Source organism: Takifugu rubripes, chromosome 17 (genome assembly GCF_901000725.2).
Source record: "Takifugu rubripes chromosome 17, fTakRub1.2, whole genome shotgun sequence".
In the NCBI taxonomy this organism is placed as follows: domain Eukaryota; kingdom Metazoa; phylum Chordata; class Actinopteri; order Tetraodontiformes; family Tetraodontidae; genus Takifugu; species Takifugu rubripes.
Genome location: NC_042301.1, coordinates 16,658,525 through 16,673,717, shown reverse-complemented (window position 1 = coordinate 16,673,717; position 15,193 = coordinate 16,658,525). Strand labels below are relative to the sequence as shown.

At 51.4% G+C, this 15,193-nt stretch overlaps 3 protein-coding genes across 4 annotated transcripts; 1 reads left to right on the top strand and 2 right to left on the bottom strand.

Annotated features, from left to right (window-relative positions):
• Nucleotides 1-549: 549 nt before the first annotated feature.
• Nucleotides 550-7,942, bottom strand: keap1b (kelch-like ECH-associated protein 1b). Of its 2 annotated transcripts, XM_029851225.1 has the most exons (7): nt 7,815-7,942; nt 4,231-5,071; nt 3,881-4,126; nt 3,111-3,787; nt 2,634-2,839; nt 2,362-2,538; nt 550-1,966 (listed from the first exon to the last, which is right to left on the bottom strand). In XM_029851225.1, the coding sequence occupies exons 2-7, from the start codon at nt 4,534-4,536 to the stop codon at nt 1,701-1,703; spliced, it is 1,878 nt and encodes a 625-aa protein (XP_029707085.1). In that variant the 5' UTR covers nt 4,537-5,071; nt 7,815-7,942; the 3' UTR covers nt 550-1,700. The 2 variants fall into 2 exon arrangements, with proteins under 2 accessions (XP_029707085.1, XP_003972643.1); XM_003972594.3 differs by lacking the exon at nt 7,815-7,942 and having other exon boundaries at nt 4,231-5,451.
• LOC115253339 (splicing factor 3A subunit 2-like) lies at nt 5,294-6,761 on the top strand. Its single transcript, XM_029851241.1, has 2 exons — nt 5,294-5,397; nt 5,538-6,761. Exons 1-2 carry the CDS (start codon nt 5,366-5,368, stop codon nt 6,412-6,414), a joined length of 909 nt encoding a protein of 302 aa, XP_029707101.1. The 5' UTR covers nt 5,294-5,365; the 3' UTR covers nt 6,415-6,761.
• A 3,966-nt stretch (nt 7,943-11,908) lies between the features above and the next one.
• On the bottom strand, nt 11,909-14,630 carry s1pr5b (sphingosine-1-phosphate receptor 5b). The gene is made up of 2 exons (XM_011613090.2): nt 14,490-14,630; nt 11,909-13,589 (listed from the first exon to the last, which is right to left on the bottom strand). Exon 2 carries the CDS (start codon nt 13,364-13,366, stop codon nt 12,161-12,163), a length of 1,206 nt encoding a protein of 401 aa, XP_011611392.1. The 5' UTR covers nt 13,367-13,589; nt 14,490-14,630; the 3' UTR covers nt 11,909-12,160.
• Nucleotides 14,631-15,193: the final 563 nt, after the last annotated feature.

Genomic DNA, 15,193 nt, shown 5'->3' with positions numbered 1-15,193 from the left:
GCTACAAAAGATGTCTTTACCAAACTGTTGCACTCCTTTTGATCCTTTCTCATTAATGTTGTAGGGTTTAAATCTGCAAACCCCTCAGGAGCTGCCGTTGGGGGGGGGGGGGGGGGGGGGGGAGATAATCAAGACTAATCGCGGATGCGTTTTATTTCTTAATTTTTCTAAATTTGATCGTCTGTCAGCATCGTCTTCGACCGTAGCGCCCCCTGCAGGCGGGTTATTATAGTCCAGAGGGTTGATGAAGGAACGTGACCAGCTGATCTCAGAACTTTGGTCTGCGGAGTGACGTCGGCACTGATTGTAATAATTTGAATATTAACATTTACCGTCTCTCCTCGGACCTATTTTCTTCTGATGTAAAGAGGAATCCTGTAAAATATTACGTTGATTTAAACTGTTTACTTTAAGATATGAATGGATTTGTCTCCCTCTAGTGGCCTTTAGAGCTGCCTGCAATCAACTCACTGGTAGAATGTTCACAAAAGCACAAAAAAAGCTCAATAAAATGTCAAATGTCCATAAAAACACGACAGGACTGCACCGTTACAACAAACATATTTTACTTTACAAGGTGTTATTTTACACAGTTTTTGCTGCTGAGGAAAAATGTACAAAGCAGACATTAAATATTCTACCCATTCAGACAGAAAAAGCCCCTTGTCTTTGGGGAGCAAACATCCAAAATTAGCATTACCAGGCGTTCCTACTTGGTCACAAAGCATGCTGTTTCCAAAACACCAGAGTCCAATTCGATAGAAAGAGGATGTCAGTTCAGAGAAACAAAGGAAAACTGAATAAATAAAAAAGGAAGTTCTAAAATTCTGTACAAGGCTTCTCCGAATATCAATGTACAAAACACCACTTTAAAAAGTTTGTAGCTTAAACTGCTGTTACAGAAACCCTGCCTGGTGCCAGGGTTTTGTCATAAGCGTGCACGGTCGGAACACGGGTGCACAAATGTGGTCGTTCCTGTCTGAGGTGGAGGGTAAAACCAGAATTATCAAGAGGAGAGTGGAGCCTGCGTGTTTCTAATGTGAAAGAACTCGGTGGGGTGCCTTTGATGCTACAGTATTCCCTTTCCTTTCTACACGACACATCGAACATACGGACACAACCGGGCCGCCGGCGCCGCAGGAAGCGACGTTCTGGTGACCTGGTTTTACCAGAACAGAACTTTTTGCTGCGACGCATTTAAAAAATGCTTGAATTTGAATCTTTGGGCCTCATGCAAGAGCGTGGTTGGCGTCTTCCATGAGGTCCAGCGTGTTGTGATCACCTTCATCAGGAACAGCTCCCTGGCTCTACTGACCTCTACCCCCCCCCCCCCACCCCACCCACCCCGAGGACACTATGGCACGTTGCTCTACACTACCCAACTACTGTTTCATCACACGTGGGGGCTCAGTCCGACCAGAACCTCCCCTCAGAGTGGATTCCTGCTGCTATAACAAGCCCGCTCAGATTCTTTTAGAACGCAGCCCTGCCCCCCCCACCAAAATTAAACCTTTACACAATCAAGTCTGCACAACCCTGATCTGAGATCTGTCACTTTCATTTATAACAAGTGTGAACGCTAAGAATCCGTGAGGCAGCACGTGGTGCTTCAGCTAACCTCCACCTCCATTCAGAGGTGATGGGCGGGACTTAGCGGAGCTTCGGGGCGCTCGTCTGCACACGTGCGCGGCTCAGACGCCTCAGACGCCTTTGCCAAAGGGCTCGCTGTGCTGCCGACTGTGGTGAGGGTCAAAACTACAGCTGGCCGAGCGGGAGGCAGGCGCCACCACCACGTTCTCTCCCTCAGACTGTGGACACTGGGCCAAGTCTTTCTGGCACGGCTCCATGGTTACGGCCACGCCCACACCGCTCCGCCCCGACGTCATTCGCGTCACCTCCGACCAGGTGTCCTCCTCCGGGTCGTAGCACTCCACGCTGTCCAAAAACGTGCTGCCATCATAACCCCCTGCGAACAAAAGGGTTTTATTCCATTAGCACGTAGCAGCCCCCCACAACCGCACCAATGAGCTAAAGGCTAGCAGATAGCCATGTTGCTAACCGCTAGCCATGTTGCTAACCGCTACATTGATCAGAGCTATAGGCTGGACTGGAACACCCAAAATAGACCTCAGAATCCAAACTGAAGCACTTCAACCTCTTACACTCTGCAGCTTGTCCACCAACGTCAGCTGGTATCAGCTTATATGGTGCTGAATGAAAGGACCGGTTGCCATGACAACCCCTGTAGTACGTCAAACAAGACTAGAGGATGTTTGTTACGGCGGCTTTAGACGCTCCGGACTGCGTTTGAATTCCAAAAGTGTGTTCGGCGCGCGTGGCGAGGGTCATCTCCAAGCTCACCCATCACGTAGATGCGTCCGTGCAAGGCCGTGGCCCCCAGAGCGCTCCGCCGGTGCCTCATGGAGGCGGCGAAGCTCCAGGTGTCGGCCTCCACGTCGTAGCGCTCCACCGTGTTGAGCTGGTTGGTGCCGTCGTAGCCCCCCATGACGAAGATGCGGTTCCCCAGTGAGCAGACACCTAAAAACAGGGTCAGAGGTGAGTTTACTGGTGTCATGCTGTCAATCAACCCCCCCCCCCCCACAAATGAGGGGGGCCGGGAGCGGCTTCCTCACCAGCTCCGGATCGCACGGTGTTCATGGAGGCCATGGAGGTCCACTCGTCCCTGTCGGGGTTGTAGCACTCACAGGAGCCGAGCCGGTTGGCCCCGTCGAACCCCCCCACGGCGTAAAGCAGCCGGTTGATGACGGCGACGCCGACGCCGATACGCCGCGTCAACATGGGCGCCACCAGCTGCCACTGGTCCTTTTCCGGGTCGTACCTGCAGCACAGGAGCAGAGGATCCCAACGGGTTCCCAGCGGAAATAAAGATACGGGACGTTCCAAGAAGTCACATGACTCCGTTGTTGGGTTGTTCATTGACCGAGGCACAATCGGCGTTTCGGTTTCGTTTCCTTTTAAATCACTTTTATTGCCGAGTCGCTCCGGCGACGCCAGGAGTGCGGCGCCGCTGGAGATCCCCGTGGGCGGAGCTTGGAACCCGCACGGATCAAAACAAGCTCCCCTCTCCCAAAGGGATCCGCTTTGCTTACCTTTCCACGCTGTTGTGGTGGATGCACCCGTGGGATCCGCCCACCGCGTAGATCATGCCGTCGATGACCCCGACTCCGATCCGGTTCCTGGGCACGCTCATGGGCGCGCACGGCAGCCAGCAGTTGTTCATGGGGTTGTAGCAGTCCAGCGCGTTGGAGTCCATGTTGCCGTCGGGCGCGTTGTTCCTGCCGCCCACGGCGTAGAAGAGCCCGCTGATCACGCAGGCGGCGAGGCCGCTGCGGGGCACCTGGAGGTCGGCGAGCCGCAGCCACACCCCCGTGCAGGGGTTGAACGCCTCCAGGTAGCTCAGGGACTGACGGAAGTAGCCCCCCGAGATGTAGAGCAGCTGCGGCACCTTGGGCGTCCGGCAAGAGACCACCTTGGTGGGTTTGTGGAGGGTGAGATCCTGGAAGATCTGGGCCAGGTAGTCTTTGCACTGGGGGTCCAGGTCCAGGGACTGGAGCTGGGTCTGCAGGAAGTTGGGGGTGAGGGAGTGGCAGCGGACGGCCTGGAGCAACGCCTGGACGTAGGGGCGCCGGTTCTCCCGGTCGTAGCGCACCCACGCCACGCAGGCGTGGAAGACCTCCGACTCACAGCGCACGTTGAGGTCGTCGCGGCTGATGAGCGTCACCAGCTGGCAGTGGGAGAGGTTGAAGAACTCCTCCTGGGTCGCCACCTACAGAACAGAGACAGGTGAAGCCCACTCCGGGGGCAGGAGCAGCACTGGGGGGGGGACAGGGGAACGGGTGCCTTGCTCAGGGGCTCTCACCTGGCTGAAGTTCATGTAGATGTACTCCCGGGCCTTCTGGTGCAGCTCCGTGCAGCCGATCTGCTCGGCGAAGCTGGCGATGCCGATGGCGTTGCTGGGATCCAGCTGCTGCACCAGGAAATCGCAGCAGGCCCTGACCACGCTGTCGATCTGGTACATGACGGCGCCGTTCATCACGTGAATCACGCACTTCTCCCCCACGGAGATGCTGGCCGTGTAGGCGAACTCGATCAGCCGCTCCATCACCTGGAGAATCCAGGAAATCGGGATTACGTCGTCTCAAAACGCTAACCTCAGAATGCTAACGCGCCACGTTCGACACCGGAGCCGCGGGCGAACGCCAGGCCCACCTTGGGATGGATGCCCTCGATGGGCACCAGCTCCATCCCGCACTCCTTCAGCCCGTTGGTGAACATGGCCCTGAAGACGGGCGAGGAGGACGCCAGCACCACCTTGTGCGCCACGAAGTCCACCGCCTCCAGGTCCTTGTAGCGCACGCGCAGCGTGACGTCGCACAGCTGCCGCTCCAGCCGCAGCTCGTTCATGATGGCGAAGGCGGCGGCCGTGTGGCTCTCCAGCGTGTAGCTGAAGACCCGGTGGCCGTTGCGCGTGGACGGCGTGACCAGCGCTTTGCACTCTGTCAGGCACTCCGTCATTTCCTCCCGTGCTCCTCCTCCTCGGGCTCTCAGGAACGGCGGGCGCTAATATCGGGCATGGCGGCACCAGGCACGGACGCGGATGAAATAGCAGATGGGCGGGCGGCTCCAGGCTTCCCGGGTTCGGGGGCGTTTGACGAAGGATTTTCCTCGCGGCGTTCAGAGCTCCGGTCTCGCCATGATTCTGTTTATGCCATTATGATTCATCGCCGACGCCTCATAGAAATGAGTCTGGAAGTTGCGGGTTGGTTCTGCACAGATGCAACGGAGGCGGCCTTCAGGACGGGCGAGAGGAAGTTCTGAAGGATCGAAGTCGTTCCTCAGTCACGCCGACCTCATGTTTGGAGGCCGGGTCGGTTCTTTTAGCGTCCGTCTGAGGCGGCGTCGGGCTGAAGAAAGATGAAGACGAGTGTGTGCCGAGTCCGTGGGAATGTTCGGGGGGGGGGTCGCGTTGTCACTTTCTTCGAAGGCCTCTTCCTGGACTTGATCCGATAACAACGTGTCAGCTTACCAGAACCGAGGGCCCGGCTGAAGGCTGGAGGGAAACAGAGAGCAGACAGCGCTTGAACTGAATGTACAGAGTGGTGGAGCTGGAGGTCGCGACCCCCGATGGTGCGGCGCCACCAGCTGCCTGTCACCAGGCGTTTCACAGCAGGAGACGCTTCCTGGTCTCAGTCCTGGTCTCAGTCCTGGTCTCAGTCCTGGTCTCAGTCCTGGTCTCAGTCAGGCCGAGGGTTCCTCCCCGACTGTGGTCACCGGAGCTCATTTACAGAGAGAAATAACTGCTGAACTTTGACAAGAGGAACTTTTATTCTCACTCAACTGAGGAATGCAGGAAGTGAGCGAAGCTAACGTTAACACGCGACAACCGGCCCCGAACACACGACAACCGGCCCCCGGACACACGACAACCGGCCCCGGCCCCGGACAGACGACAACCGGCCCCGGCCCCGGACAGACGACAACCGGCCCCCGGACACACGACAACCGGCCCCGTACAGACGACAACCGGCCCCCGGACACGCGACAACCGGCCCCGAACACGCGACAACCGGCCCCGAACACACGACAACTGGCCCCCGAACACACGACAACCGGCCCCGTACAGACGACAACCGGCCCCGTACAGACGACAACCGGCCCCGAACAGACGACAACCGGCCCCGAACACGCGACAACCGGCCCCGAACAGGCGACAACCGGCCCCGGACACGCGACAACCGGCCCCGAACAGACGACAACCGGCCCCGAACAGACGACAACCGGCCCCGAACAGACGACAACCGGCCCCGAACAGACGACAACCGGCCCCCGGACACGCGACAACCGGCCCCGAACACGCGACAACCGGCCCCGAACAGACGACAACCGGCCCCGAACAGACGACAACCGGCCCCGGACACGCGACAACCGGCCCCTGACACACGACAACCGGCCCCGGACACACGACAACCGGCCCCGAACACACGACAACCGGCCCCGGACACACAACAACCGGCCCCGAACACACGACAACCGGCCCCGGACACACGACAACCGGCCCCTGACACACGACAACCGGCCCCGGACACACGACAACCGGCCCCGGACACACGACAACCGGCCCCGAACACACGACAACCGGCCCCTGACACACGACAACCGGCCCCGAACACACGACAACCGGCCCCGGACACACGACAACCGGCCCCGAACACACGACAACCGGCCCCGGACACACGACAACCGGCCCCGGACACACGACAACCGGCCCCGGACACACGACAACCGGCCCCGGACACACAACAACCGGCCCCGAACAGACGACAACCGGCCCCTGACACACAACAACCGGCCCTGAACACACAACAACCGGCCCCAGACACACAACAACAATGACTGGCTGTTTTTATTGTGACGGTGCAACAAATGGTGGCTCTTTATGGGAAACATCACCACTCAGCAGGTGATAAGAGGATCAGGAAATAAGCAGGTGAATGTTCCCACAGGTGTGTTCGGCTTTGGTTTCCAATGTTCTGAAATGTGTTGTTCACTTGCCAACTGTTACTTAGTAACAGAGTTAACATATTTCAGCTGCATAATAAAGACAACACACAAACTCTGCAGAATTTGGCTGGATCACGCAAACGTTCCTCAGCTACGACTGAGATGAACATTCATCACCTGACTGGATCCGGAACATTAGTCCGGTTTATCATCGGGCCAGTTGATCCCGCAAACGACACTTTTCCAGGCAGCACATTTCATCTGGAACATATTGCTCAACTTCTTCACCCTCACAGCCAGAAAGGATCCACTCGATCACAAACGGGTTCCCCGGGTCGGAGCCTGCAGCACTTCTGAAGACTTCAGTTTCGGGGATGCGTTTGCTAACAGGTTTAGATCATATTCCACTGAGGTGTTCAGTGGAATATGATCTTTAATCTGCCCCTGACATGTAGGACGACTGGGGTAAATAAAGTCCTGCTGGCGATGACGTAATGCTACTGGTTTTAGTTCTTTTATTTAATTTCCACTCGGATTCACCCTCTCGGGCGACAATATGAAGCTTTTCTCCGTCTGGTGTCACAGTAAAGTTGGTTAAACTAAGTAAACGCGTCACTGGATGAGTAGAGCTAAATCTGTTGAGGTCGAAAAGAAATAAAATCAATCATCTGCTAACGAGCTGCAGCCCAGAGGGGCTCGAACCGTCCGCAGAGCTGCAACACATCCGACCCCGCCGGCCTCCTGCGCTCCAGGCCCGCTCACGCACGCGTTGCACAATAAGTGACGCACGCCAAAGTTGAACGTTCAGGGAAAATGGAGAAAAGTGCCGCGGGTTGGACGCGCGGTGCGTGCGTGAGACGCTCCGTGCGTGACTCATCTCGAACCCGAGCACAGAGCGGGACAGGCTGTACCAAAACATGACCCAGAAGTGAAGCCGATCCTTACATAAACGCAGATTTCCGCCGCATCCGCGGCTCCTCTGCCCTCGCCAAAGCCCCAACTCTTCATTGCTGCACTTGTTTGGACCGAAGCGGGTCAGAATCGCGAGTTCTGGCATGTGCCGAACCGGAAGGCAACGGACGCGGAGCAGAATCGACGGAATCCCGTTTACGACCGGACCGAAGCGTTTGCAACGGACACCAAGAGCCGGGGAAACCACAAATTAGGAGCGAAGCGTTTGGAAACAGAGAGGACGGCGAAATAAAGAGCCGAGCAGGGACGCTGGCCCCGGGCTGAGGAACCGTTCCGGCCCCCGGTGCCAGCAAAGCCCGGCTCCAAGCCCCGGTACTCACCGCTGCAAACCGGCTCCGGTGGCGTCGCGAACCTGGAATATGGTGAATAAAGAAAGTCAGCGTAGTCTAGCTCGATTCCTCCATCACGGTGTCGAGCTGTGCGCCACATAGGAGGGAGGGGGGGGGGGGGGGGGGGGGCAGCTGTAACTCACCGTGACTAAGCATTGTGCCGGCCTCTTCGTCCTTTCAAAATAAGAGCACGGCGATCCGGCCTCCGCTCTCGGCTACGGAGCTGAGCGCGGTTTCGGATGGGGGTGCTTTTACTGTGAAGGGATCCTCACAGCGGAAGTGGTGGAAGACCGAGGTGCCAAAACCAACTGTAACGTCAGTCAAATCAGCCTGAATAACAGACCCACAAATGCGAGGGCCCCGATCCATCTGACCCATGTCGCAGCACATCCTGCGAAATAGACCCACCTTCACTGTCGGTGCGCCGGTTCTGCTTCTAATTTCACCCGATGCCGCCCATCAGACAGGCCTTTAAATATAATTAAAAAACATTCGTGAGCTCCCTGCAGATCCCGGTCTCGGACTGTGGTTCCCACCACGACTATAGTGCTGACACACCATTAAGAAAATACACAATGCAGCTCAACACAGGGTCAAATGCAGCTGCAGTTTCACTCCATGGACACTAGGTGGCACCAAAAGCGCATCTTCACACTCGATCTGCCCGTCGTCTAAAATGATTCAGTCTTGAGCAATAAAACGTAGTGTTTCATTGCCAGATTAGATCTCCGTATAGATCAAAAAAAAAAGGAAAAATACTGATCTGACCAGTTAATTGACGCTTGTTCTTCACACTCTCAGGTCCTGTTAAATAGGTCACACGTGTCACGCCTCGCTTCCTGCGTGCATTTGATGTGACAGATGACCCTAAAGGTCACTAATTAAGGTCCACTATTCTTTCTGCAGAGTTCACTGTTTGTCATCACGTCTGTGAAGTTTTATCAGAGCAGGAAACATCATGTGTGTGTAATCCAAGTGTGTGTCTGTGATAGTCGTGCTAGAGGCCCATGTGTGACCTGGAGGTCAAGGTGTCACACCTCTGTCAACAGGTACAGTGGTAGTAGATCAAACCTCTCGTGGTAGCTCAGACAGGCTGGACTGAGAAGAGGAGGGTTCCTGTTGCAGCACCAGTGTGAACAAAACAAAGGTGCTCTGGTAGTTGGGGCGCTGCTGAGGTACCCTTGAGCAAGGTACCAAACCCACAAAGGCTCACGTGGGGCCCTGCGCTGGACTGGCAACCCATCCAGGGGCGGAGGCTGGCCTTCGCCCAGATGTGCATCCTCTTCATCGAGGCTCCGGAGGAGTTCTTGTTCCAGATCGAATTGTAAATTAGAACTTTAACAGCAGGTGAAATGTGCATTAGCTTAGCAGCAGGATGGCCAAAGTGCGGCTTAGCAATTTTATTTTTCCACAAATGGGCACAAATGTAGAACCGAGCGAACCTTTTCACAGGATCTTCTTTCAGTTGTAGCCACGGCAACCGTGGACCACAAACGAGGCTGAGGTGACGGTGGAGCACACCCGCAGGTTGACGGAGAAAGAGAGCGGTGGAGTGTTCAGCCTTTAAATAAAAGGGTCATTGTCTGGCGCCAGAGTCCTCCTGGGTCACGTGGAGCTCGCAGAAGAACCCGGTATCTGGGCCAATGTCAATGCCAGATGTGAAACAAGGGGGCTGGTTTCCTGTGGTGCCTCCTGAAGCACTCGGTCTTTGCACAGAGACATAAACACTGAAATTAAATGCAAAACACACATGCACGCACGTAGGAATGAGTGAGCACAAAATAAATCTTTGAAAGCACAATGGAGAATAAAACAACTTTATTTCTTTTGTGAAGAGAAAGGCAAAGAGTGTTAGCCTGCTGCCGATAGAAAATAGTTATAATTTATAACACGTATGAAAAGTCTTCAGAAATACAAAAGCTAATTACAATTATAGTACAAAAGACCAGACGGCCGTAGTCGTCGTTAAGGCCCGAAAAACAGCGCTAAAGAGTCCATCGTTAAATTTACACCGTGTTGATGCTGATGCATCTGTACCTTCTTGGAAATATGCAAACACAATGAGAGGAAGTCATGCGACAATTACACTGTAATGTAATAACTAAACTATAATGTAATAATTACACTGTAATGTAATTATTACACTGTAGTGTAACAATTACACTGTAATGCAATATTACACTGTAATGTAATTATTACACTGTAATGTAATAACTACACTGTAATGCAATTATTACACTGTAATGCAACAATTACGCTGTAATGTAATAATTACACTGTAATGTAAAAATTACACTGTCGGTAATAATTACGCTGTAATGTAATAATTACACTGTAATGTAATATTACACTGTAATGTAATAATTACATTATTACACTGTAATGTAATAATTACACCGTGATGTAATATTACACTGTAATGCAATAATTACACTGTAATGTAAAAATTACACTGTCAGTAATAATTACGCTGTAATGTAATAACTACACTGTAATGTAATAATTACACTGTAATGTAATATTACACTGTAATGCAATAATTACACTGTAATGTAAAAATTACACTGTCAGTAATAATTATGCTGTAATGTAATAATTACACTGTAATGTAATAATTACACCGTAAAGTAATAACTACACAGTAATGTAATAATTACACTGTAATGTAATAACTACACTGTAAAGTAATAATTACACCGTAATGTAATAATTACACTGTAATGTAATAATTACACCGTAAAGTAATAACTACACAGGAATGTAATAATTACATTGTAATGTAATAACTACACAGTAATGTAATAATTACACTGTAATGTAATAACTACACTGTAAAGTAATAATTACACCGTAATGTAATAATTACACTGTAATGTAATAATTACACCGTAAAGTAATAACTACACAGGAATGTAATAATTACATTGTAATGTAATAACTACACAGTAATGTAATAACTACACAGTAATGTAATAACTACACCGTAATGTAATAATTACACTGTAATGTAATAACTACACAGGAATGTAATAACTACACAGGAATGTAATAACTACACAGTAATGTAATAACTACACCGTAATGTAATAATTACACTGTAATGTAATAATTACACCGTAATGTAATAACTACACCGTAATGTAATAACTACACAGTAATGTAATAACTACACCGTAATGTAATAATTACACTGTAATGTAATAATTACACCGTAATGTAATAACTACACAGGAATGTAATAACTACACAGTAATGTAATAACTACACCGTAATGTAATAATTACACTGTAATGTAATAACTACACCGTAATGTAATAATTACACCGTAATGTAATAACTACACAGTAATGTAATAACTACACAGGAATGTAATAATTACATTGTAATGTAATAACTACACAGTAATGTAATAACTACACAGTAATGTAATAACTACTCTGGACATATTTCAGTTGACGACTGCTGCCTTGCCCATAAACATCGCGCAGCAGCAGGAGGACGATTACTTACTTACAGGTGATTAACAAATTGAAGCTACATGTTTAAGGTATTACTTTAAAGTGACAAACGTTACCTTTAATGCAATCGTCACTGGCATCGTTGCGTTATGGTGGTTATAATGCTTTGTTTCTCTTTATAAAACAAGTAGCTTAATTATTCAAGTGTAATTTTTCCCACGGCGCTGTTCTCGCAGATGCCCGACTGATATTACGAAACGCACGCCACAACAAATTTCCGCGCCCGGTTTGCTGCGGCGTTTCAAAGACTGCGGGGGAGTTTGATGCCACCTGCCCCTCTCACCACCGCCGCGACACGCTTCGGAGTTTCTCTACCACCTCCGTCTTTCCTGTGCGGCCTCGCGCGGCTCTTGCTGCTTCACGCCTGCGGACACGCGACGAGCCGAGCTCGGGCTTCGGCACCGGCCAAATTCAGGCGTCTGCAGATGTTTCAGGCGGCTCCTGGAACGAACATCGTGGATGTCTGACATCACACCTCCTTCTTTGATTTGAGAAAAAAAAAAATAGTGCAAACTAGTTGAGTTGATTAATTGCTGGCGTGCACTCCTCAGCAGTCTTGTTCACATTTGAGTGGCCTCGTTACGGCATCATTTTTTGCTCATTTCACAGTTTGATTCTTTTATGTGGGCAGAGTGTTGAAACCGCACACTGTCTCTGTTCAAAATGGCATTTTCCCCTGGTTCCTCCCCAATAGTTCTGCTTCTGGCGGTGCTCGGAGCGTCGCCACGCGCACCCCAAACGTTCCATTCGGAACAGAAGGTGTGCGACGTGGCCTCTGCTCGTCGCTGAGAACGGGACTCAGTCAGTTTAGCTAGTCGCTCACGACTTGAACAGCTTTGGATAAAGGGCTTTAATAGGAGATGGGGTGGTGATAACGTTGCCCGAGGAAACGGTGGTCTCCACTCCGCCCTCCAGCTTCTGCGACGGCAGCTCTGTTTTACTGAAGCTGCACTCCAGGAAGGGCATCCCGATCTTCTTCACCTGGCCGTCTTTGGTCATCAAACATGGCCGACAGAGCAGCCGCAGGATAGCTCTCCTCATGTCCTTGCTGGTCAGAGTGTAGATGATGGGGTTCAGCAGCGAGTTGACCATGGCGACTCCCAGGAAGTAATCGGCCTTGTAGAGCAGCCAGATGCGGGTGGGGCAGAAAAAATCCAGGAGGAGGAGGAGGAAGAGGGGCAACCAGCAGGCGATGAAGACTCCCAGCACGATGGTGACCGTCTTGAGCAGGGCGATGTACTTCTGCGACTTGCGCGCTAAACCCTTCCTGAGGCTGCCCGAGAGGCCCAGCCGCTGCCGCTGCGTGTTGATGCGGACGATGCGGAAGACTCTGACGTAGAGGACCACGATGGCGAGGAGCACGGCGCTGAACACGGTGACGCAGAACAGGATGTAGCTTTTGGCATAAAGCGGCAGCACCGTCGAGCACTGGTCCAGGCTGTGGATGCAGTTCCACCCCAAGATCGGAAGAACCCCCAAAAATCCCGCCAGGGCCCAGCTCGCGCCTATCAGCGCCACCATCCGGCCACGCTTGGCTCCGTGGTATGGCCTCATGGTCACCATAGTAACGTGCCTCTCGATCGCGATGGCCAGCAGACTAATCACAGAGGCGGCCAGAGTGATGAAGACTCCCCCCTCCCTGAGGAACCAGAGCAGCGGGGTCAGTTTCAAGGTATTGGGTCCGGACATGATGATGTTGGCCATGTATGTAATCCCAGCCAGTAGGTCGGACAGAGTGAGGTTTCCCAACAGGTAATACATGGGCAAATGGAACTTCTTGTTCCTCCAGATGGCCACAAGAACCACAGCGTTCTCAAGCACAATGAGCAGACAGACCACCAAGAAGGCGATGCCCTCGGGCTTGAGCCCTTCACGGTACCGGTCTTTCAGCTTGCCAGTGTAGTTGTAATGCTCCACGAGGACAGAAATAGCCTGGTACTCCTGAAAGAAGTGCCGGTATCTAGGAGAGGAAGGAGTGGGCGAGGGCAGGAACGTGGGCACAGAGGTGGACGTTGAAGCCTCCATGCTTGGGGATGATCTTCTTTGGTTCTGCTGGCAGCCGCTGACTACGAAGTCATTTCCTTCCACATGATGTCGGGGGTAAAACACAAAACCACGTAAAACTGCGTGGATTCCGTCAGTAACCGGGACAGAGAGAAGCAGAAATAAAACAAAGGTGATCCCGAAAGTTTCCCGTTCAACCAGAAGGTGGTGCTCTTCTGTGAGCTGTCCCTCAAGCTTCCAGCCACTGCAGACACACAAGAGGAGGATTACAGTGGTGAGCACGATGCAAACCGGAGAGCAAGGCAGCACTGCATTAAAGAACACAAAAGCAAGCTGTGTTGATTGGCTGTGAAGGGATCGGTGTTGAAACGTCCCCTCTTTCCCATCGTGTTCATCCTCCATCCACCCGTCACAGCGAGGTGACCAGGAAATAACAACACAACATGTGCACACACGGGGCTGCTTTCCACAGTAAAGGGACGTATGCTGCACTCGTGCACATGCATTAAACAACATTCCGAGGTTTGTGGGATTCAGACATTATACTCAGGCATTCTTTGAATGTTGTGGTCCAATTATTTCACCATAATGTAGAAACCAGTCAGGTGGGACTGAGGCTGAGGGAACGTTACCCTGGATTCTTAAGTCATATGTTAACAGTTAACAAATGATCTGTACCCAGTCGGACCTCTGCCAAGAAACTGGGACGGCACTACAACGTGTGAGCGCCTGGAGCCACAGCTGGATTTGGAATCACCCGTTAACGTCTTTAGAGTAAGAGCAGAACCCGGATCCTGGTTTTAGACAAACGACCACGATCGGAGGTGATCGGGATCATAAATTATGACTTCCTCCGATTTAAGGAGCATAGAAATCCATGCACAGACAGTTGTTTATATTCCAAAACGTTCCAAACGAAGTCAAATGGCAAAGGTTGATATTGTCACACATGAATTTACAGACGTTGCACTGCAAATATTCTAAACAAACGTGCATTTCTCCAACACCGATGCTGCCAAATGATGCCACACAACGCTGCAGTTTAAAGACAAGCCGACGTTTTTCACCCCAGACGGCGTTACACACAACCAGTTCAGTCAGTGAGGTCATCGTCTATGACCTGTTGAGGTGAAAAAGAAATTACCTCAGAATGTGAAGACTTTATCCAGAACTTCATCTGACTCTCAGTGACCAAGAAATCCAGACAAGAGAGGCCAGTGACTCAGGACTGGTGTGACAAAGCAGAGGAGCGAATGAAAGGAGAGCCCAGTTGAAACATGCAACGGCTGAAAAAGGGGGCTGGCCCTAACCACTCTCTCTCTCTGTGTCTCGGTGTCTCTCTCCCCCCCCGTCTTTCTCTCTGTCTCCCTGCCTTCTGTTCTTGGAGATTGACAGATAATGAGGAGCTGCAGCAGCAATCATGGCATTAGGATCATCGATACCATCGCTTTGATCTGATTACAGACCAATAATCTCCTCGGTTGAAAGTTTGAATCGCATGACTGATGACCACAGGATATCCTGCCTCAGTGCTGTGCTCAGTAAATATCAGATAATCAACCAACTGTATTAATTGCTCCTGTACTTTAATGAGGTCCAAATTTCCCAAGCCCGTATTGTCGCTAGCTGTTAAACAGGAAGCAACAGTTGGAGGATTTAAACCTTTAGCTACAGTTACAATAAGACATAAATCTAAGTTTATTTTAGATGTTCATACCTCAAAACAGACATTTCTTTGTTTAAAGGTACAATACGGCACTAAAACTGCCATTTTGATGGATTGAACGCAGGTCAGTTTCACATGGTTCTCACTGTGTTTCTCCACTTGCTGAAGAAATTTGACTAATG

Bases quoted from the DNA above. Each gene is read 5' to 3' on its own strand.
- keap1b (XM_029851225.1), bottom strand. From the start codon at position 4,536: ATGACGGAGTGCCTGACAGAGTGCAAAGCGCTGGTCACGCCGTCCACG. The intron at 4,127-4,230 runs GTGGGCCTGGCG...TGGATTCTCCAG, and splicing joins TCGAGGGCATCCATCCCAAG to GTGATGGAGCGGCTGATCGA. The intron at 2,539-2,633 runs GTGAGGAAGCCG...CCCTGTTTTTAG, and splicing joins CACCGTGCGATCCGGAGCTG to GTGTCTGCTCACTGGGGAAC.
- LOC115253339 (XM_029851241.1), top strand. From the start codon at position 5,366: ATGCAGGAAGTGAGCGAAGCTAACGTTAACAC. The intron at 5,398-5,537 runs GCGACAACCGGC...GGCCCCGTACAG, and splicing joins AGCGAAGCTAACGTTAACAC to ACGACAACCGGCCCCCGGAC.
- s1pr5b (XM_011613090.2), bottom strand. From the start codon at position 13,366: ATGGAGGCTTCAACGTCCACCTCTGTGCCCACGTTCCTGCCCTCGCCC.